Source organism: Triticum urartu, chromosome 7A, assembly GCF_056163025.1.
Source record: "Triticum urartu cultivar PI428250 chromosome 7A, HENAU_Tu73, whole genome shotgun sequence".
In the NCBI taxonomy this organism is placed as follows: Eukaryota; Viridiplantae; Streptophyta; class Magnoliopsida; order Poales; family Poaceae; genus Triticum; species Triticum urartu.
Genome location: NC_141879.1, coordinates 48,885,023 through 48,907,818, shown reverse-complemented (window position 1 = coordinate 48,907,818; position 22,796 = coordinate 48,885,023). Strand labels below are relative to the sequence as shown.

Below are 22,796 nucleotides of genomic sequence, written 5' to 3'. Positions count from 1 at the left end.
TTTTACCCTATTTAGTAGAAATGTTGCCATAATTTACCATGTTTAATTTTTTGTGAGCATTCTAACCGGCAGGTCCAATTGTGTTGTGCCTATTTACCCTGTCTATTTTTTGGAGTTGATGGTATTCTCCTATTATTTATAAAATAGATCCTTCTCTATTATTTGCAACAGATCATGGAAATAAAATGCGAAAAATTTGTGTTATGGCAACTATTTCTGCCTATTTGTTCCCTGGGTCATGATGTCAATTCGTCTCCTTATTCAAGGATCATGCTGTCAAATTATCTCTCTTTTGCCAAACAGATCGTATTTCTGCTTCACACTACTGTCAAAACTGATTAATATAGGCTATAGACTGCTCTGGATTCACATGTTCGAAACAGGATTGAATAATGCTTCCCATTTATAGATAGCTTCACTAGTTCACAACTACACAAACTACAGAATACACCAAACAGTGGCAGTGGCAATGACAGGCTACACAAGCAGCGGCACAAACACCTTGTCAGTCTTCACCTTTCTTAGCTCCTACACATTGCAGAAGGGTGACATGTATACACATGATCTTCAATAAGCATCTTAATTCTGTCCTAATGAAACGCCTCGCCGGCTAATGCATGAGTCGGGAAAATATCAGACTACACAAATTGCTATGATAGATATGGTCAAAATCTTGTGGAATGGGGTACGACTGAGAGGGATTGTTTGTTCACCAACCTCACTAATTTGTTGGACCAGCCATCGCCATAGCCCCGCCATCAACTGAGCACATCCTCATGGGGTCCCTGCTATGTCGCCAAAGTAGTAAGATGAACTGGTCACAGCCTGATGGGATCATGTACATGGACGCGCCTATGCCAACGTCGGCGAGCTTGACGGAGCCATCGGATTCCACAGGGTCATTTCTTGCTTGGATGCCGCGGCCATACAACCCTGCTCGAGGAGGTATGAAATCGCATGGCCGGCCGCTCAACACTCATTGCCGCCACCGCCGTCATCATCACCGCTGCCTGACAATCCCCAACCCAAGGTTCGAGCGAGCCTAGCATGTGTGTGGGTTGGAAACCTAGACGGGCGATGCAATCGATAGGGGACAGGCAACACAAGCAAGAACCGACTGGAGGCAAGCGTGGCCCACGGCCGACTCGGGCGTTGTGCGTTGGATGCGACGCGAGCGACCTCCATCGGGCTGGTCCTGTTCCCGGTCAAGGAGAAGCTAGGAGGACCGGTCCAGCAGGAAGAAAATAGGCAGGAAAAAACGGTCGATGTGGGATGCCAAGTGGACCTGACAATTGGGACATGTCGGTCAGAACGCTCACAAAATTTTAAACAGGGTAAATTGTGGCAGAACTTTTGTTAAATTGGGTAAAATGGATGAAATATGGCTAAATGGGGTAATTAGTGTCAAAAATATCAAAATAGGGGGTAAAAACCGGAATTTACTCTTTTTCTTAAAGAAGGCTATCCTTTGTATCTACATCGGTCCATGCACACAGCCATTTTTATTAAAGCAGCGTGAAAATCATCAGAGTTGTTATACAAAATGACAAAAAGTCTTAGGGAGCTGATTAGATAAAGTTATATGACTTATTTTATATCCTATAACCGAACCATGATCCAAACTGATTTAATCCTCGGCTCCCTTCCAGTGATTACACACGAAATCCATGGATGCCTTGGTCTCCGCATGTTTTTTTTTCGCGAGGAGAACTTTTGATCTATTCATCAACTGTAAAGGTAGTACAAAGAACATCAGAAGTAAAAAATACATTCAGGTCAGTAAACCACCTAACTACGACTACAAGCACTGAAGCAAGGCGAAAGTGAGCCGCCGTCTTGGTCTCCGCATGTTGCAGCAAACATCACATCCAGCTTGTATCACTCAACATAACCTGTAAAAAAGATGGAAGGACAATTTTTTTTAAATGACTAGAAAAAAATTTCTAACTAGGAAAATGAATTGGTCAAAGGGCACTAAGGTTTGGGGTCCATGTAGTGTGGTCATTCACGGCGATCAGGGAAGAAGTGATGCACCTTCGACTTGCTATGAAAACGAGCTATAAATTAGTAGTGATCTAAACATTCTTATATTTCTTTACAGAGGGAGTACAAATTAGGTGGCTCTCGGCTCCAATTGATCAAAACAAACTAAGCTAAGACTAGCCGGCTTGAGCATAACTTCTTCCAGCCTGTAGATCTGTGACATAGAACCACACGTCTTATGGTGATGACAAGGTACGTATTCTTTTCCTTTTGGAGGAAAAGCTAGCTAGGTACATATACTTGCCTTGAGCATGCGAAGAAGAACAAGTACTTGCCACGTACATTGATGCATAAGAATTAGTACATCACCAGTTGGCCTGTAGCCCGAGTAAAACCGATTTGAACTAGACACGAAGCCACCGGCCGGCACCGTTGTGGTGCAACCCGTGCATCTTCGATACAGAGGTGAGGAGAGGGAGGAGCTAGCCATGGCGGAGCTCGCGTCGGGCGCCGTGAGCTCGCTGCTGGGCGTCATCCGCAATGAGGCGCTGCTGCTGGGCCGCGTCCGGCACGATGTGCAGTTCATCCAAGAGGAGATGGAGAGCATGAAGAGCTTCCTGGCGCACCTGGCAAAGAAGGCGCCCGCCGGCCGCGAGCACGAGGAGCAGATCCGGACGTGGATGAACCAGGTCCGGCTGCTCGCCCAAGACAGCAACAACTGCATTGATCTGTACCTGTACCGTGGCAACCCCGAGATCCACCTCGCCAGGGGTGGCTTCCGGCGCTACGTCTCGTGGCTTCCCTGGTTCCTGCACAAGATGGTCGCGCAGCATCGCGCGGCCGTCCAGCTGCGTGCTCTCAGGGAACGGGCGCGTGACATTGGTGAGCGCCGATTGAGGTACTGTAACACCCTCTCGATTTACCCTACATTCTGAAAACATACTTACTGCAGTTTCCTGCGTCACCACCTTTGTTTCTTAATACATGAAACGAACTATAACAACTTAAACATGAACAGAATACACATCGACGCATTCTAAAGAAACATGATAAAAAACAAGCCTCAGCAACGCTCTCTACGTGATATAAAATCAGGAGTGATTATTTCTCGGTCGACATGCAAATAGTTATTTCTCACTGGATTTTGTAGGTTAGTACCATAAAACAACCAATTAGAAGTAGTGGCAGGCTAGGACCATCTTGAACAACCATTGTGCAGTATCCCCCATGCCGAACATCGCCCTTGCCAGCGAGTCACGCGAGAAGGATAAGAGGTGTAGAGACCCAGGATCCTGAGCCATCTAGGAGATTTTCCCTAGTCTCTATTGACGTGGCGGATCGTATCATATTATGTAGGTTCATGACTTGCACCAGGCGGAAGGCGCCACTCTATACGGACTTGGAGTACTCTTTTGAAGAATCGAGCCATTTTGCTCACGCATGGCACAAGAACTAATTTGTAGATTCATTATAGGTATTGTATTCTTTGTAAACTCATGTCCATACACTACAGGACGGATGATATTATGAGGCATTCTAAAACGCCTCTAGATGGTGCAAACATGTCTCTAATTTTTTTTCAGTGTTTCCCTAAAATGCTAGAATCGATCGCAAAGGGAAAGGTCAATCGAGGCATTTTTTTTAATGGGAAACGTTTGCTGCCGTGGCGCCAGATGAACCCGGGCCTTGCGGTTGCTTGATCGTGCGAGTACTAGCCGACGGGAGCACCCCTAAAAAATTGTGTGTGACAGGAGTACTCTTTCCAATCGTTTGTCCCCACTTCCTCTTCCCCATGACGCGGACACCGGGGGCACCTGCACCACCAGCACGCACGTCTCCGGCCGTGACCATGACACACCCTCCGCCATGCGCGCGCGCCCTAGCCCCATTCGCATCTCCCGTTCGTCTCCCGCTGGAAGCAGCATATGTCCCTGACAGTTGAAGCTTTTTCCACCAAGGTTGAAACTTTTTCCCCCAACATTTGCAGCATTTGCATGATGGATCATGCTGGTTCCAACATCCTTTGTCGAGGTTGCAGCTCCCCGTCGCCCCACCGCTCGTAGCACGCGGTCACCGCAGTGGTAGCAAAAAAGCGCACCAGTTGTAGAAAGTCATAGTGGCCGTGGTCAGTGGTCACCCATGTCGCCGCTCGTGGCACCACCGCGCGCAGGTTGCATCACCCGCACACCAGTTGCAGTAAATTCGGTCGCCGGTGGTAGTTTTTTCCCACTGCCAGTTGCAACAAATTCGCAACCATCGTCGCTGGCCACACTTCGTCCTCTTTCTGGTTGTAGCAGAAACGGCCACTGGTAGTAGCTTTCCTCGTTGCCCGTTGCAGCAAAAATCATGGATAAAAAGCTTCAAGTGAAATGAAATGATTCATAAACGAGGGAAGCAGTCAGGAATGCTCACTTTGTGAGGGATACAAACCGTCACTATGATACTTCTCTGCTTTAGTGACAGTCATATCTTCCACAGAGGGTGCAATGATGACCGTAGCTTACTGCTTTTGGATAAGGCTGCAATTTAAGCTGGTCGTGTCGCTCCTCAAGAACCGAGGTGGGCCTAACCACCTGGTATGTTTGTCGAGTTCTTTCTATAGGGAACTCAGAAAAGATATTACCCCTGGGATTACGATTTTAAATAATAAGTATTGGAAAATGTTTACCGAGTTGCCGTTAGACGAAACTCAGCAAACGAAAGCTGCCGTCAAGGCTCTGTCTCTTGCTGCAAGGCGTGGCCCAAATGTCAGTATTCACCGAGTTTTTTTCGTTGGGAACTTGGTGACATGGTTATTCTGCTGAGTTTTTTTTGTTCACCAAGTCGTTTTTCATCAGAACCTGGCAAAGGCACATGTCTTCCGAGTTTCATCTCACTGCCGAGTCGGATTTTAAATCAAACTCGGCAAACAGAAGTTCGGCGAGTTCCCGATGGAATAAACTCGGCGAAGTCTTGGAACTCGGGACAAAACGCGATTCTAGTAGTGAACCGTGAAAAACATCTTCGAGCGGTGTGAAAAAAGCTTCAACTGGTGTGCGAAAAAGCTTCAACCATGAAAAAAGCTTCAATGGCCATGGAAAAAAGGCTTTAACATGCCAAAGTAACTTCAGCCATCGTGAAAAAAGCTTCAAGCAACATTGAAAAAAGCTTCAACTGATACGGACATGCCGACAATGGTGCGAGGGGCGACACCGGGGAGCTTTGGGACGACGGCATGGCGGTGCTACATCGCCACCGAGCTGTAGTCATGTCGCCACGCGGGAGCCAGGGACAAGGGCGGCGACCAGCGACGAGGATGACCGGCGAGTGCGCCGCAGTAGTGCTTCAAGCATGGTCATTTTCTCGCCGGGGTATGCCGGGGTGTGGGCGGCGCTCGGGGCGTTGCAATTTTCTTTGGGGAAAATGACTCACGAGGAGGATGAAGTGGGAGGATAGATCTGACGGCCCGTAATCGCTGCATCGGGCGTCTGTGGCTCGACCGACCCAACTATTCGACCGGCGTACCAGCGCCTAGTGTCCGCCTTTTTTAATAGACGACTGCCAGGCGTAAACCGCCTGATCCTAGGAAAGGATCAGCCGCATCGCCAGCCTTCGATTCATCACGATTAGGGTGATCCCCTGTTGAATTGACCACGCCATCACTCTGATTCCCACCTGCCCATGTTTTCCATAGCGCATCTACAACAGCTGCGTAAATTGCAAGGCAGCATCCTTGGTTCCTAGTACACGCACGCGCATAGCTCCGACGGGGCACCAACCCGCCGACCCGTAGCAGCCGCGCTGGGAAGCTTGCCACGATAGAGCATGCTGCAACGCAGCATCCCATGTGATTCCGCCGAGCAGCCGGGCTAGGCCAGCTCGTAGCAAAATGCTGGTGAGATCGCCATGCCCCGAGCATGCCGCAACGCAGCACCGATGAGAAGCCGCACCCTACCAGCTGCATGTCGGGACAAACCCTCCGACAGCGAACGGCGAGCAGCCTTCGACGACGGACGCCGAACCCAGGCGCTCTAGCTGGACACACCAGCGACATACGCCGTGGACACACACGCGAGCTGGTCACAGAGATACCATATATGGGTGAGCAGAGACTCTTGCGGCGACGAACGCCCGGTCGCCGAAGGACCTGTCTGTTGTTGGCTTCTACTCCCTCCGTTTCTAAATATTTGTCTTTCTAAACATTTTAAATGACTACCACATACGGATGTATGTAGATATATTTTAAAGTATAGATTCACTCATTTTATTTCGTATGTAGTCACTTGTTGAAATACCTAAAAAAACAAGTATTTAAGAACAGAGGAAGTATTCAAATAATCCACGCACACACTAGACCCAGCCAGGCCACTACCGGCCAGTAACCGACGCCCGCATGGCCTGCTAACTATCACGGCCACTAACCGCATGCACTGACTACTTCATACATGCACGTACGAGTTGCCCAAGCTAACAAACTCTTGACTTGATCTTCTTCTAGACTCACTCCAGGATCCAACCGACTCAGGGCATGTATAATGGTGCTATCTTAGAAGTGCCACGTAGGATAAATGATAAGGTGGAGGAGAGAGAATTCATAAGAAAAGGCTTGCCTTCTCTTATCTAAACAAAGACAAGAGATGATCTCTTAGCCCAATATATCTCACTACATTTTTAGAAATAACTAGTTATTGAAGATAAGGTTAAGAGATAGCCCATTGTAGACTCTTTTTATTGTTATCTCTAAATTACATGCAAGACTTAAGATAAAAGTGTCTTATCAACCATTGTATATGCCCTCAGCACACATGCAGCTAGCTAACTTGGCCGGCACACCCGCCAAGGGTCATGGACACGAACACAGACGCGGCCACTCACCGCAGCCCAGACTCGACATAGACGCGCACTCGCTGGTCGACACCGACACCGGCAATCCCGTGACGCCTCGAGCATGCTGCAACGTTGCACCAACTCAGGGAAGCAGCCGCGCCAGCTTGCAAGCACGACAATGCTTGGGGAGTGGGGAGCCGCTTGATGTACCCCGACAGCATCGCAGCCGCACAGAATGTTGCATCAGCGCCTCTCTCCTCGCTCGCCAAAGGACATCCGACTTGCAGCAGTCTGACACGGCTCAGTCGCTTCTTCGAAGAAGCCGGTGCTCCCAGCGAGCTAGAATACGACACTTCGGCGAGCGGCATCGTAGCACCCGATGGGCGGTGCTTAGCTCCACGCAACTCCCGACGACGGTGCCTTTGTCACTCAGTGCACGCCCCCTGCACACCCCAGTGCACGCCCCCTGTTGTCCTAGAGCATCAGTATTTATGACCATCTGTTGAAGCAGCGGTGACGGTTGCATCTTCGGCGAGCCCCACAGTTCTAGCAGGGCGGCTGCTGGGACCACCAAATTTGTAGCACCAGCTGCGGGCTTGCGATAATAATGTCGGCAGTGTCTTAACGTAGGCATTCTTTTAGTCAATGAACATCATATGCAGATTTTTTTTTTACTTCCTGAATCTCTTCATAAGTTGTCATATCAAGAAAAGGGCTTCGATGATCTATATCCCAGACAGGGCCGTCTCCAGAAATTTGGGGGCCTGGGACGAAATACAAAGTGGGGTTCTAAAATTTTAAAATTCATATAACTAAAGAAGTATCCAAGGAATATCTTATATTGCAGTGGCCAAATAATACCTCCTAGCTATCCAAGGGAAACCTCATGCCAAAGCATATATATAAATTTGGTTGACTGCATAATATATGTAGAACTGAAACTCGATGATTAACAATCTAACCAAATAGATTAAACAAGACAAAGAAATACAAATAATAATAAGGGGTATAAAAAAATACCAAATCAATAGTAGTTTGCTTCATCCATTCCCCTGTAGAAACTCCTGTCGTTGCAGGTCGCCAATGAAAATATGTCTTCATCTTATTTTTTTGTAGCATGAAGTAAAATTGATATAAAAATGCACCAATTCGGGTTTCATCCATACATGCACACATTTTTTAGTTCTAAATTACTCCGTAGTTAATTGTTCAAAGACATCAATTTATAAATCAACACATACAACATGTCATCAGTTCAAACTTCCAATGCACTAGATGATGCACCGCACGTTGTTGCGGGATGTTTGCAATATTTCAATGAGATTTTGATTATATGGAACATGGATTCTTAAAACAATAGTTTTTGAAAGTATATAAGAATTAAATGTAAATAGCATAATAAAATGGAATATTACATGCATGCATGTTGTCGTGGATTTTTAATATGCATAGTTGTATGTTGAGGTGGGCCTTTCCTTATGCATGTTGAATGATGAGGTAGCATGCTTGCATGTTGAGAGAAATATGTTAGTGGGGGCTAGCTATTTAGATATAGAAGATTACTCATTAATTAGTGGCTGAGGCGACAAGCAGCACCTGTGTTTCTCGGCTTTGGAGGGGCAGCAAGTCTTCGGTGTAGCGGAGAAAGTGCCAGCGCCCGGCGACCAGGTGGAGGACGGAAATCACTGCCGCTAGTGCAAGCACGGATCAGCTAGTAGGTGGAGCGGCCGCCGACGGCGATCTGCAGCAGACCAACACTGGTTGATTCGTTGCACGGGGGCATGGGAGATCGCGCGAGAGAGAGAGGCGGCGCGCGTGCGCGAGCGCAGGGGGGGTCACGACCCTATGGCTGAAGCTGTAGCGGGCGCCGCACATGCAGTTTATTTCATGTTTTTCTTCAATCGGGGCCCCACAATTTTGGGGGCCCTGTGCGGTCGGTCACTTTGGCCCTCCTTGATCCCAGACATGAAACCAAATTGATTTTTGTCACCTTGTCATTCTTCTTAAGCGGTCCTCAATGACTCTTTGCCATATCTTCATTGTATGGATCATCAGTTTAATTCCAAGGTAATTAGTACAACTCTGAAAATCGCATTGTTCTTTAAGATCGGTACTAATATACTTCGTCTTCATTTTTCTAGCATCTTGTTTGGCCGGAAAATGAGTTTGAAAAGCTTAGCTAGCCATAATGTTGCTATGTCTCTGAGGCCTCGCCACACCTCAATAGGGATACAATCAGGGTCCTTTTTAAACCCCACTTGACCTGCTTGACCTCAGACTCCTGAATCCGCTATCATCAAAGGAGTTGTCCAACTCAATGATAGAGCTCTCATTTTTCCCATTCAACAACTTATCAAAGTACTCCTCATCTATGCGTAATCTTCTCTTCCTTCACCAGGAGTTGGTCTGCTTCATTCTTGATGCATTTGACTTTGTCGACATCGTTTGTCCTCCTTTCCCGGATCTTGGCCATCTTATAGATGTCCCTTTCGCCTTCCATCATGTCTAAGCATCGATAGTGATCCTCATACGCCCGCCCCCTTGCTTCACTCATAGCTCTCTTTGCGGCATGTTTTGCCACCGTGTACTTCTCTATGTTCTTTGCACTCCTATCCAGGTAAAGGTGTCTGAAACAATCTTTCTTCTCCTTAGAAGACTTCTGGACATAATCGTTTGACCACCAGATATCTTTAGCTTCTCTCCTACTTCCCCTGGACCTCCCAAACTCCTGGCCATCTTACGAATGCAAGTTGCCATCTTTATCCATGTATTGTCTGCATCACCATCTTCCTCCCAAGGGCACTCCTTAATGACCATCTCCTTGAATGCCTAAGTTACCCCCCCCCCCTTGAGCTTCCACCACTTTGGTCTAGCGACTTTGGCATGCTTATACCACTAGACATGAATCCGAAAGAAGAAGTCAGCCGCCACAAGCTTATGCTGAGGGATAACACTCTCTTCAAGTATCACCATACAATCTAGGCAAGCTTGCATGTCTTCTCTTCTCAAGATGATGAAATCAATCTGGCTAGAATGTCAACCACTACTAAAAGTCACTAGATGTGATTCTCTCTTTGTAAAGAGGATGTTAGATATAATCATGTTATAGGCCAGAGAAAATCTTAAGACATCTTATCCTTCTTGATTCATGATGCCATAGCCACAGTCCTCATGCACCCCTTCAAAAGTTGTGTTCGATGTACCCACGTGGCCATTAAGATCTCCTCCTATGAAGAGCTTCTTGACAATAGGTACACTTCTAACCATGTCCTCCAGGCCTTATTAGAACTCCCTCTTGGTGTTCTCATTATGGCCAACTTGTGGGGCAGACGCACTGATAACATTGAGAACTAAGTCCCCAACTACCAGCTTGACCAGGATAATCCGGCCCCCACGCCTCTTGAAGTCTACCACTCCATACTTGAGGCTTTTCTTGATCAAGATGCCTACTCCATTTCTGTTTGTAGTTGTCCCCGTCTACCATATCTTGAAGCCGGCATCCTCCATCTCCTTTGCCTTCTGTTCCTCCATTTGGTTTCTTGGGTGCAAAGGATATCAACACCTCTCCTCACCACTGTATCAACTAGCTCCCGAAGCTTACCTTTTAGGGACTTTATGTTCCAGCTATCTAAGCGGATCCTCCTCGGCTCGGCTACCTTCCTTACCCTTTGCGCTCGTCGAGTCAAATGTGAAGTCCCTTGCTTATTTTCCACTACACCCGACCGTCGATGTAGCATGCCACTAAAGATGCAATGACCGGATACTTGCTCACTTGCCATGGTATCCAGATCAAGATACAGTGCGCCACCAGGGGGTGATGGCCTGGCCCATGCCCATTTGACACCACACTCAAGTTCCGATATGGTGTTGCTGAGAGGGTTATGCCCCATGGATGTTCTTTTGGGTTTCATCTTCATAAGAGTGGCTAAGTTTTGATGTTGGCTCACGAAGCCTATCACAACCATCTTCCTTCACTCGGGCTTGGGTCCAGCTATGTTGAGACCATACCTTAGTGTGAGTTTTCTTATTAAGTGAGATGGACGGAGACCTGTTGATAAATTAGCAGACGATGGTGGTTGCTTCAGCCCAAAAATGTTTGCCCATGTGAGCGTTGGGCAACATGTGACGAGCCTAGGAATTGACGCTTCTGTTTATGTGCTCGGCCACACCATTTCGATGAGGAGCGTATGGTATGGTGTGGTGCCTGACAATGCCCAAGTTTCTGCAATAATTGGTAAAAGCTTTTGAACACACTTCCATACAATTGTCAGTACGGAGTATTTTTACCTTCCTCGGAGTATGCCTTTCTACCATAACTTTCTAGTCCTTAAAGGCATTGAAAACATCATATACAATATGGACTACATATGGAGCAAAATGAGTGAATCTACACTCTAAAAATACTTATATATACATCCGTATGTAGTAAATATTGAAATGTCTCAAAAGGCTTATATTTAGAAATAGAGGGATTAGAAACTAAGGTCACACTTTTATGGAGTAATCATCAATAACTATAAACATATAAGGAGCACCGGCTAGCTAGATAGGGTTTACTAGAAGGTCCCCACAAATTAGCATCTACATAATCCAATATACCTTGCGTGGTATGAACAAAAACATTGAACTATACCCTCCTATATTTACCAAAGATGATGTGTTCATAGAACTCCAACTCACTCACATTGCAGCAATCCATAAGTTCTCTCTTGTTCAAGTCTACCATGCCAAGCTTACTCATATACCCAAGGTGCATATGCCAAAGATTAGTTTTACCGGATTTATCAGAAGTAACAACACCAGTTGCACTACCAGTGATAGTGCTTCCTCTAAGAACAGATAACTTGTCATAATTCATATTACCTATCATATGAATGAGAGATCCTTTAGATACTTTCAAAACTCCACCTGAACCAGGGTGCTTGTATCCTTTGAGGTCAAGAGTACTCAGCCAAATGAGGTTGCTGGCCATGCCTTGTATGTGCCTCATATCTGTCAACATGTGTATCAATGGCATTAGGCATTCTGATCTGAACGAACCAATGCCCACGATCTCACATGGGTTGTTATCTCCCATATGCACAACATCTTCACTCTATACAAACTCATAATTACTAAACCTAACTTTTTTAATACATTTATGTAACGAATAGCGGAATAAAATATCCATTCATCATGACATGAAACACAGCGAGCAAAAACAACAAGAGCATCGTCTGAATCAGACTTATTACCAGATGCAACATGGACCTTACCATCACCATCTGATTTGTTTTTATGCAAAGATTAGTAACTGGTTCAACACCAAACCACCTTCTTGCAATTTGTGCGTGAACAACTATCATCCTGGGCATCTTAATCGTCAGATCCTTGGACATGCAGAATGACTCCAGTTTGACGCAGATGGCAGCCGTAGTTTCTTCGCCAGCACCTCTTGCAAAATATTATTAGATACTCCCTCTGCATCAAAATGGAAGACATTTTTTGACACGTTCACAGTGTCCAAAAATGTATTATATTTTGATACGAAGGGAGTAGATGAAGAATCAGAGACATAGCCTTATGGTCTTTCCGTTTTTCTTCAACGGTCTACGCCTTCGGTTCTTTGCTGCCAAAACAATCCAACGGGTCATCCAGATCAGGATGTGCCAGCACTGCCCGCATCTTCACTTGCTATAGGAAAAACCATGTGTTGTAATCTAGCAACGGTAGATGAAACTTCATAGATGTCACATAGTCAAAACCCTAGACAGAAATAAGGCTCTGATACCACTTGTTAGAGATATGATATGCAGTCGAAAATGATGTAGAATGAAATCAACACAGAACACACAAGATTTTAACATGGAAAAGCCCTCCAATACGAAGGAAAAAAAACACTGGTGCCAGCCAACTAAACTTTACTATATTAGGAGAGGTCACAAACCTTGGGGATTTACAACTAAGCAACTTCTCCCATGCGATGGCTTTGAAGTGTGTGTGTGTGTGTGTGTGTCTATATATGTGCTGGACAAGGATGATTACTTCACCTTCAAAAGCGAGAGATCTCTGGACTGTCGTCCTGCTAATGTTCTGCTAGATCTTGTGCCACCAGAGCAACGACGTATACCATGATCACTCTACTCCGGCTACGGACATTGAGACCTAGCGTTTCGCATTGGCAGGAGGGCAAGCAATGTCAGCATGCTAGGCTCCTTCTTGGAGCTCGTTTCTCCTGCTCCATTCCACGTCCGTCGTCCATAGCTAGGCGGGAGTTGCAGCTAGTCCACTTGTTGATTGTTATTTATTGTTTGGCAAGCTGGAGGCTTGGTTGTTCGAGCGCACGTAAGCTGTTCCAGTGTTGTTCGTTTTTTTGCCACTTTCTTCGATGAAAACAATACTACCTAATTTCAGGGCGTATTCTTAAAAAGTAAAACATGATGGCGTACTCTTGAAAAAAACATACCAGGCCTTTCGCCACTAAGGAGTCGTGCCCCACAACCTGAGCATGCAAATAGACAAGTTTTAGAGCATGCAAATTTTGTATTATATCATACTCCATCCGTTCCTAAATATAAGACTTTTTAGAGATTCCAATATGGATTACATACGAAGCAAAATGAATGAATCTACACTCTAAAATATGTCTATATACATCCGTATGTAGTTCATATTGGAATCTCTAAAAAGACTTATATTTAGTAACGGAGGGAGTATATATATCCATGTTAATCCACATCATCAAGATTAATTGAGCCTTTAGATTTACCCAAATGATAAGTGCCACACGTGTGACGCGAAGCACCATGGTGCAAACGCCCATATTACTATCCATTTTGCCACATCAAACAGATGGCATCAGCGAAATCTTTTTTATTTTTTGGACTTCAAAATGTTTTATCTCTGAAATAAAAATCGATTGAAAATCTGTTTTAATAATTAAATCCATCTCGACGAGATCTTCAAAACTAGATCACATATTGATATGTTTCGATGACTTTTTCTCGGCCAGAAGTTTCCATGATGTTACCCTAAAGTTGTCATAGTGTTTACGCTAAAGCTGCTGTGATATGTTTCATCTATTTTTTTCTTCTAGATTTAAAGTTACCTTTGTATTTCAACTACTTTCCACTGCAAATTTTATTAATTGATCATGGCAATTTTTAGTAATTAACCATGGCAAATTTAATTCATGGATCATCATAATTTTTTGGTAATTAATTATGGCAAATTTATTTATAAATCATGGCAAATTTAGTTTATAGATCACAACAATTTATTTATAAGTCATGGCATAATTGCCTATTTGCTTGCCTGGCTGGTCGAAATTCCAATATTTTCGATATAAAGTTATTTTCGTAGTCCAAAGTAATTTACCAAAATAATTACTGATAAAAATTGGGACGTGCGTAGCTAGCACCATGGGTAGCAAATTATTTTCGTAAGCGATAAAAAAAATTTAAAATTGAAGACCCAAAAGATTCTCGTTGACACCATCAGTTTCGTCATTTGTGTATGCATGCGGTGATGTGGCGAGATATGTGTGAATTGACGTGATCTGTAGTGATGGAGGCATTTGACCCAAGTTACTTTGTGCCACACCTGTGGTACTTATCGGGGTTCTAAAAGAAAGACCTTACATTCTAATCCCACCAAAGTGAAAACCACATGCATGTCTGATTGAAGGAAGGAACAAACACGTACACATAAGAAATCCAGAAGCCTCAGGTTGGGAAGAAAGCCTATGCTAGATTGAAAAAGAAATCTTATTCCCCACATACAAAAGAAGACTCGGTTAAAATAAATTAAATTAGACACAAACGTACATAAATCTCTCCCTCTTGGGTCCAAGATATTATCACAACCAAGGTCAGTAATTTAATATGTGTAATTATGTGTAAATTGCCGCACATCAAAAAATATTATATGAACTTAAATAATTTGGAAATATAATAAAATGAATAACTTTGCTTTTCTATGCATGTGGGGGTTGGTATATAATTTCTTTTTGCGCTAGGGTTTGGAAAATCTAATTTTTTTTTCAATCCCACATACCAAAATCTCTCCCTGTTGGATCATAGATATGACTGCTAGCAACATCTTTAATTTATATGTGAAATCACCTAACTTTAAGACAAGTATAAAAGTATGCTAAATTTTCACACATTGTAAAATAATATATTAGTATAAGCCTATTAAAAATATTAGTTGAAGCAATATCATTGCTTTTCGTGCTAGGGCCTGTCAAAGGCGGGTTGTCAATTTTTCAAATAGGGATATTTCACAACCATATCTATTAAAATTTAAATTCATAGGGTTATTCCTACCATGTTTACAAAAGATTGTACTATCTAATTTCATGGTATACAGACAAATTCTCAAAATTCGCAATTATGTATATAAATGTTTATTTGAATAGATCGGAAGATTTCCTGCAAAAAAAGTATAGAAAATTTTATTCGGGAAGTTGAGGCAGGAGCATTGACCAGTGCATTAAGAAGAACCATATTTAAATGCTAAGAGTAGCATCATTATTGTGATACGTATATATACCAAGAACAACGCTTAGATAGTGGAATCCATCACTAAATGGAACACATATTTGTCACTAGATTATTTCTAGAAAACACTCACTACCAATTCTATTGAACAAAGTATGCAAATCTTTAGATATACACACCATCTTTGAAAAAGAACTGGCCCATGTAGTTTATGCCGCCCATTCCAAATATTGTTGAATGATGTTTGTGTAGTGTATCTTTCTCGGAACATTTACATAGATGTGATATATAGATATGCTACAATTTGGATCTAAAATATATGTATAATTTTGTATGTTAGGACGATATGTACATTGCCATATGGATAAAAATATGAGATATAATTCAGGAAGAGTTGCATTAACCGATTATTATAGGAAAGGTTCATTCAGTTCAAAGATAGGAGTTTGCAGAACAGGGAAAGCAGAAGTGCTCCTTCCAAATATAAAGTCTATAATACATGTGCATTTTTTTTACATTGTTTTAATAACTTAGCACTTTTCCAGTCGTACGATATCTGGTGACCTCCTACATTTTACGTGTTAATAGACTTTTGTTAATAATTATTTATCCCAATAATAGCTTGGTCGTGCAGGTGCACGGGTTGACGACTAGTAGACTTAATGGCAAGCAAAATGATAATCTCTATCTAAACAACTACGAAACTATATATATGACACCTAGTTAGCTATCATCACATTATTTATGCTTCTTTTGCCATATAAAAATCCAAATCAATTTGTCCGGCGTTGTACTTGAACTTTATCACAACTTTGAACCAACTTTTCCGTGCGTATGTGCAATGCATGTTGATATTATGGAGGCAGTTAATTGCATGTTGATATTAGGTCGGATATTAGCTACACATTAATTATGGGATTAGCGCACATGTTAATATTTGATGTGATATTAATTGCATCCTTGCCATGTTGGGCGCTCCCTTTGGGGCATTTTAGATAGTTGGATTGACATGATTCGATGGCCAAGACTAATTGGATCTGCATGTTGGTTCTTTTTTATATAGAATAGTCATAGATAAACTGAGACACCTGGAAAGTTAATTCATTCCTTATACTAAAGTTAAAAGGATTATTTAGTTTTTTACATCAATATCTACAAGTGCAACTAATAAAAGTAAAATACTTCAATAAGATTGTCAAGAGGATTATTTAGTTTTTACATCGAAATCTACAAGTCCAACTAATAAAAGTTATATACTTCAATAAGATTGTCAAGAGGATTATTTAGTTTTTACATCAAAATATACAAGTCCAACTAATAAAAGTAAATTTTGTCTAGCTCTTCGTCTAACCATGGGGCGCTCATGAAGGAAAATGGACTTCCAGTGTTCGTCCATGGTCAAGATTTTCCTTGTAAATGACTATTTCTGTCTGTTCTAGGTATGGCGTCGAGGTACCGGCGAAGGGAGCGGCAGCTGGACAGTCCCAGTCTGCTGTTGCAGGGACTGCACTCACTCCGGCGGCAGAAGTTTCGCCATCGGTCCATGCAGCCGCAACATCTGCTCTTTCTGGAGATGAAGAAGAAGACAGTGATGTCGACCCATTAGTGGTGGCAATGGCGCCGACCGGTCATTCGGTCCTAAGGGAGACATTTTTCGAGCCCTGTACGCCTGAGGACCACATGAGGGCGAAGCTAATTGAATGGATAAAGGATGTTGTGGAACACAACACTGGCGTGGGGAAGAAATCAATACCATCTGTTGCCATTGTGGCACCGCATAGGAATGAAACTGGAGCTATTGCAAATGAAGCTACATCTATGTGGAAGAAACATGGCATGCGCAGGCGCAGTGTCTTGGTAGATATCCCAGCAGTACACTTCTATCATCAGTTGCTACAAAGGCAAGACATTCTCTTCTACATCTTACGGGAGCTTCAAGCGCAGCAAGTTGCAGACAGAGAAGGGAAGGTGCTCCCGCAGGATGTAGTACAACATTTCTCCCACCCCCTCCTCGGGCCCGGACTCCGCCCTTCCAACCAGCAACATATCATTCGCCCGTTCTTGCAGGCTGTCTTGCATCATTCTAGGAAAAGAACAATTTTGATGAAAAAATCTATGTTGGTTGGTGAAATCACCAAAAATATCGAAGCAATGGGAGTTAACCAAAAGATTTCAGAAATCATGAAAACAGTCAAAACAATGAAGGGCGGCCAGGTGCATCCCAACCTAGAACTGATGACTGACGATCAGCTGGACCTGCTGGAATCCGCTAGAGATCAACCATTAGGAGTGCTCCTCCGAGCGCTCTGGCTGCTCGAGCACAAGCAAGTTGAAGGTGAAGGTGCATCTGCTACCAAGCAACGCCAAGAAAGGAAGGAAGCAACACATTCGCATGATGATGTCATTATGGAGACAACCAAGAAACTTAGAGAGTATATGGAAGGACGTGCATGGTCGAAGGTCAATGTTAAAGATGTTTTGGAAACAAAAGCAAATGCAATGACGAAGCCTCAAGGGCATATGGGAAAAGATGCAAATGAAAAACTAAAGCCTGAAGAAGAAGCACCCGTAAAGATGATTCGTCTGAAGGAAGAGCAATATGAACACATCCTACGTGAGGTGTTTCCGTTGAGAATCAAGAAGCCCCAGGAAGACTCCAAGCAAGCCACCTCTGGTACAGTTATATTAGTCGACGACCAAATCAAAGAATTGATCAGCAAAGTCCTACAGGAGCTGCAGGATAATAGATCCGTGAAACATGGAGGTATAGCTGAGCCGCAGGAAGACAAATCCGTGAAGAAACTACATACTGCTACTTGTAAACCAAGTCATGATTGTATCCGAGATGCTCTAATTGAAGAAACCATGAACAAGATTGAAGAAATCCAGCGGAAGATGAAAGAGCAGCTCCAGATCAAAGGGATCATGGACAGAATTATTGATTGTTTGGAGACACAAGGTGATGAGATGATACTGGTTATCCTCAAACTTGATGATGACTACGTAACAGGATGGGAGGAGACCAAACATGCTTTCCGCATGCTAGGTGGCATAGCTGGCGCACTCATATTGAAGACCACCGTAAATTGTACACAAGCCAGAGAATATTGTTGTCCGCCGCGGGAGCCCATAGACTGTTCTCTTGTTGGCCTCTACCGAGATATTGCACTCGAGCTTAGAAAAAACCAGATGAATGGAGATAGCACCCAGATTATTCTTGACATTTTGGACAAGTGTAAGCAAGATGAATTCTGCATGAAGGTCTTTGTTCATGCTTTGTACGCCAACCCCAAGAGGAGCAATGAAGAACTAAGAAAGCTGCGCAGAACAATGCATGAGGTATCGGAGAACTCATTGGACATCATCGATAAGAAGATGTTCAAGTTCTCTTATAGTGATCTGCCCAAGGAATACAAGTCCTGCTTGCTGTATCTAGCTATCTTCCCACCAGGGCGGAGCATTAGGCGGTCAACCTTGATAGGACGGTGGGTTGTAGAAGGGCTAATAACCAAGGAAGACTGGGCCAGTTCTATCCGTCGTGCCAATCAATGTTTTGATGCGCTTGTCCATCGGTGGTTTGTTTGTCCTGTTGATATTGGTGCTACAACACAGGTAAAGAGTTGTGCGGTAGATGATCGAGTTCATGGATTCATTACCAAGATCGCCAGAAAACAGCATATTGTAGAAACCCGTCTGTCACATCACTTGGCTCGCCACTTCTCCATTTTCAATGATCTCCAACTCCTTGGCTCTGATAGAATTTATAAATTCTTCGAAAAGCTCCATGAAGAGTCTCGAGTATCCCTGATCAAGGTACTAGATCTGGAAGGTTGTCAATGCTTTGGTGGGAAGAATCAACACTACCTCAAGGACATCTGCAGCAAGATGTTACTACTCAAGTATCTAAGCCTAAGGGGGACAAATGTTACCAAGCTGCCAAGTGAAATCAACAACCTCCGTGAGTTGGAAGTATTGGATATCCGACAGACAAGGGTGCCTGCAGCTGCAACAGTACATGTCATACTCTTGAAGTTGAAGCGTTTGCTGGCTGGCTCAGTTGTTATGAGTTCAGGGGCAAGCAATAATGAAGTATCTTATGTTATGGTGCCTGACAAGATCGAAAAGATGACAAATATGGAGGTAATGTCCAATGTCAAAGCACGAAATAGTAATGATTTGAAGGATATTGGCAAGCTATGGCGGTTGAGGAAGCTTGGTGTGGTTATTGAGCAGAAGGACAAACTCATCAGGAATTTGCTTCAAACTATCTGTGACCTGCATGAGTGCCTCCGCTCTCTGTCAATCACTCTTCCTATAACCGCAGAAGACTCTTCTGACGATAACTCTCCCAAGCTTCTTTCCTTTGAGGGACAGTGTCCCAAGTTTCTGGAGAGCCTAAGCATTCGCGGAACCGCAGAAACGGGTCAACTTTTTCAGTTGTTGACCAAAGATGGTGACCAACTTCAACTTGCCAAGGTAACTCTATCTGGTACTCGACTAAGGCAGGCTGATCTGGAGATCCTCGCCAAGCTGCCCAAATTAGTCTGTCTCAGGCTCCAAGACAGGGCATACATCGATGACAAGCTCAGTTTCAACAAGGAGAAATTTAAGGGTCTCAAGTGCTTTCTTATTGAGAGTTCCGAGATAACTGTCCTTAGCTTTAATGGTGGAGCTCCTAAACTCGAGAAGATCATTCTGTCGTCCACTGATGGCCTACAGTCTCTTTCTAGAGTCGAAGACCTTCATGAACTGAAGGAAGTCGAGTTGAAGAACAGCAATAAGCTATCATTATCATTATTTGAAAAGGCGAAAAACATCTCCAAGGTGACTCTCTGTCGTACCATTCTTTGTCAAGATGAGGTGGAGATTCTTGCCAAGATGCCTAACATGCGCAGCCTAGTACTCAAGGAGATATCTTATGCACAGAGCCTGCTCATCTTCTACAAAGACGACTTCCCAAGGCTCAACCTTCTAACCATCGACTTTTCTGTCATCACCTGTATTGGCTTTACTACCCAATCTGCTACTAAGCTTGAGAAAATCATATGGTCCTACAGAAAGGGTACACTACTCTCCGGCATTGACGAGCTTCCAAAACTGAAGGAGCTCGAGTTCAATGGTGATTTTGTCCCCGATGAGGTGATAGATGCATTGAAGAAACACAAGAACAATCCCAAGCTTATACACAACAAACCAGGCAACCAGGAAGCTGGAAACATACCAGAAAAGAAAGATGCTCCAAGATTCCCATTATTCTGGAAGAAAGAGGACTGACGCTGCAGGTGCCCTTCCTATCATCCGTTCATCATCATCGGCTCCCATCCCATGGTGTGGTTTGTACGTGCTCTTTGGTTTGCCATTGTGTGTTACTGTCCGCCATGCATGTGTGGGAAGATATATTATGTATATATATGTATGTGGATTAAGTGAGTGTGTGCCCCTGCTACTTATTCTACATGTGTGTCCTGTAACTAAGATCGAGCACAGGTAATGGTGTGTACATGTGTCCCCTGTAACTAAGATTGGGCATATATAATGGTGTGTAACTGTGTATATGTGTGCCCTCAAACTAAGATTGAGCAAATGTAATGGTGTGTTGTTTGTGCTCATGGATTGGGATGTCTCTACTGCTTGAGTGAGTGACGTATGAGATTTGAAGGTGTGGGAATTAAGACCCTCATCTCCAGGTTGGAGTAGCTCATCCAGGAGACAAACCCTCTCCTCTATTGTGATCCCTGTTGAAATCACATACTCTTACCTTTCCACTCATCCATTCTACATCTCAATCATATCCCCGTCGCCGCGTTCCTTGTATTAGAATAAATCCGAGACATACCGTCGATCTACTGAAGACCAAGCAATCACACGAGCACGACATCGAGATTTGTTAACGAGATTCACCGATATGACTACATCCGGCCTGACTATGGACGCTCCTTCCCATGACACCGCTACAATACCGCACCCCGGCCGCCTGGGCACCGGCACACGCCGCCGGCTCCCCCGCGTGCCCGTGCTATTATGTTGGCATAGATTACATCGTGTGTCTACCCCCGCTATATATGAGAGGCCTAGGATACAAGTGTCCTACTAGGACACGATTCCATATTCTATCTAAACACAATACAACAACAAGTCCAATTGTAACCTACCTTGTACACAATATTTGACACAACTATAACAAACTCCACCTTGGCGAATATTCTCCACCACCTTGAATTCGTCAACGCGTCAAACTTCCGTGTACATTGGACTTGAGCTTATCTCATGAGAACCGTTGCTACTCAAAATACTCCATATGACTCCGTCTGCAACTTGTAGCCCCTCCTTTTCCTGACCACAGTCAACACTCGAGCAAAATTAAGTTCCTCTTTACTCTAGTCTGTGCTCCCAACTTCCGGAGTATTAGTCCAACACCATCACACATTGATCTCTGACCTGCGTGAAAGTGAACAATTCACATATTGGGTGTCACACATAAGAGTTACCTGAACTCAACATCACTGCTCCTTTCTTGATCGCCTGTCTGAAACTTGAAGGAATTTCACCATTGCTTGTAGTCATCCCGAGTCAAATTCGCATTTGTCTCACCACATGTATGACCACCAGAGCCCTGGCCCGTCTCCATGTCCCGTGCATACCGCACACCTCGTCGCTATTACCGCGTCGAGCCTCCACTGTCTCGATCGAGTCTCAAGGGTCGCGAACCCACACCACCCAACCCCCACTGCAGAGTACCACCGATCATCATCGATCGATGACGAGTTTCACATTACCATCAGACCACTGGGCTCCAGTCCGAACTGCATGTCACTCGCTTTTTCCCGCTGAATAGGCTTCGACTCTCTGTTGACTTACGCCGTAGCCCCTCAATCAGCACTGAGTGAAGTCTTCCAGACTCCAGCTCCACCTTCAACATGACTCCATGGTAGATGATCAGTCCACCCCTCGCCCCATCGACTTCAAGCTCCGTGTATACACCACCTTGAATCAATCCCGCGCCATAGTCTTGTCGAAGCCCACAGGCCCTCCGGGCCCGCGCCACGTGTTTCCACGCCCCAGAAGTCGGTCACCATCAGCATCACGCTTCTATGTCGTCGTCGCCGAAATCACCACCGTCTTCTACTTTGACCGACATCTCCGTCGATCCGCCAGACGGTCCAGTCCGACCCAACCGAAAATATCCGACTGCAACCATGCTCCACCATATGTCGTGTCCGCCCGCACTCCGTGCCTTGTGTATGCATGATCCTGCCACGACATGCTCCGGACTCCTTCGAGCCTTATACGCACGTCCCCATCCTCGCACGCGCTCCATCTTGACCAACTATGCATCATGCTGCACTTTCATCCGAGAAATTATTTTAACCCAAGCAGCTTCTCGCACGCATTGCACTCATGCCATGCATACATGCTTCTTTGTCCAAAAGACACACTCGGTATTTGTGCCAATTTTCCATAGAAAACTCCTGATGCTTCAATTAGCAACCTCATGCACCGGCTCCTAGGCCTCAACCAGCCACCGCG

The 22,796-nt window shown here is 44.4% G+C and overlaps 1 protein-coding gene across 1 annotated transcript; it reads left to right on the top strand.

Annotated features, from left to right (window-relative positions):
- Positions 1-2,372: 2,372 nt before the first annotated feature.
- LOC125520708 (uncharacterized) lies at positions 2,373-20,853 on the top strand. Its single transcript, XM_048685694.2, has 2 exons — positions 2,373-2,881; positions 16,709-20,853. The coding sequence occupies exons 1-2, from the start codon at positions 2,472-2,474 to the stop codon at positions 20,541-20,543; spliced, it is 4,245 nt and encodes a 1,414-aa protein (XP_048541651.1). The 5' UTR covers positions 2,373-2,471; the 3' UTR covers positions 20,544-20,853.
- The last annotated feature ends 1,943 nt before the right edge of the window (positions 20,854-22,796 follow it).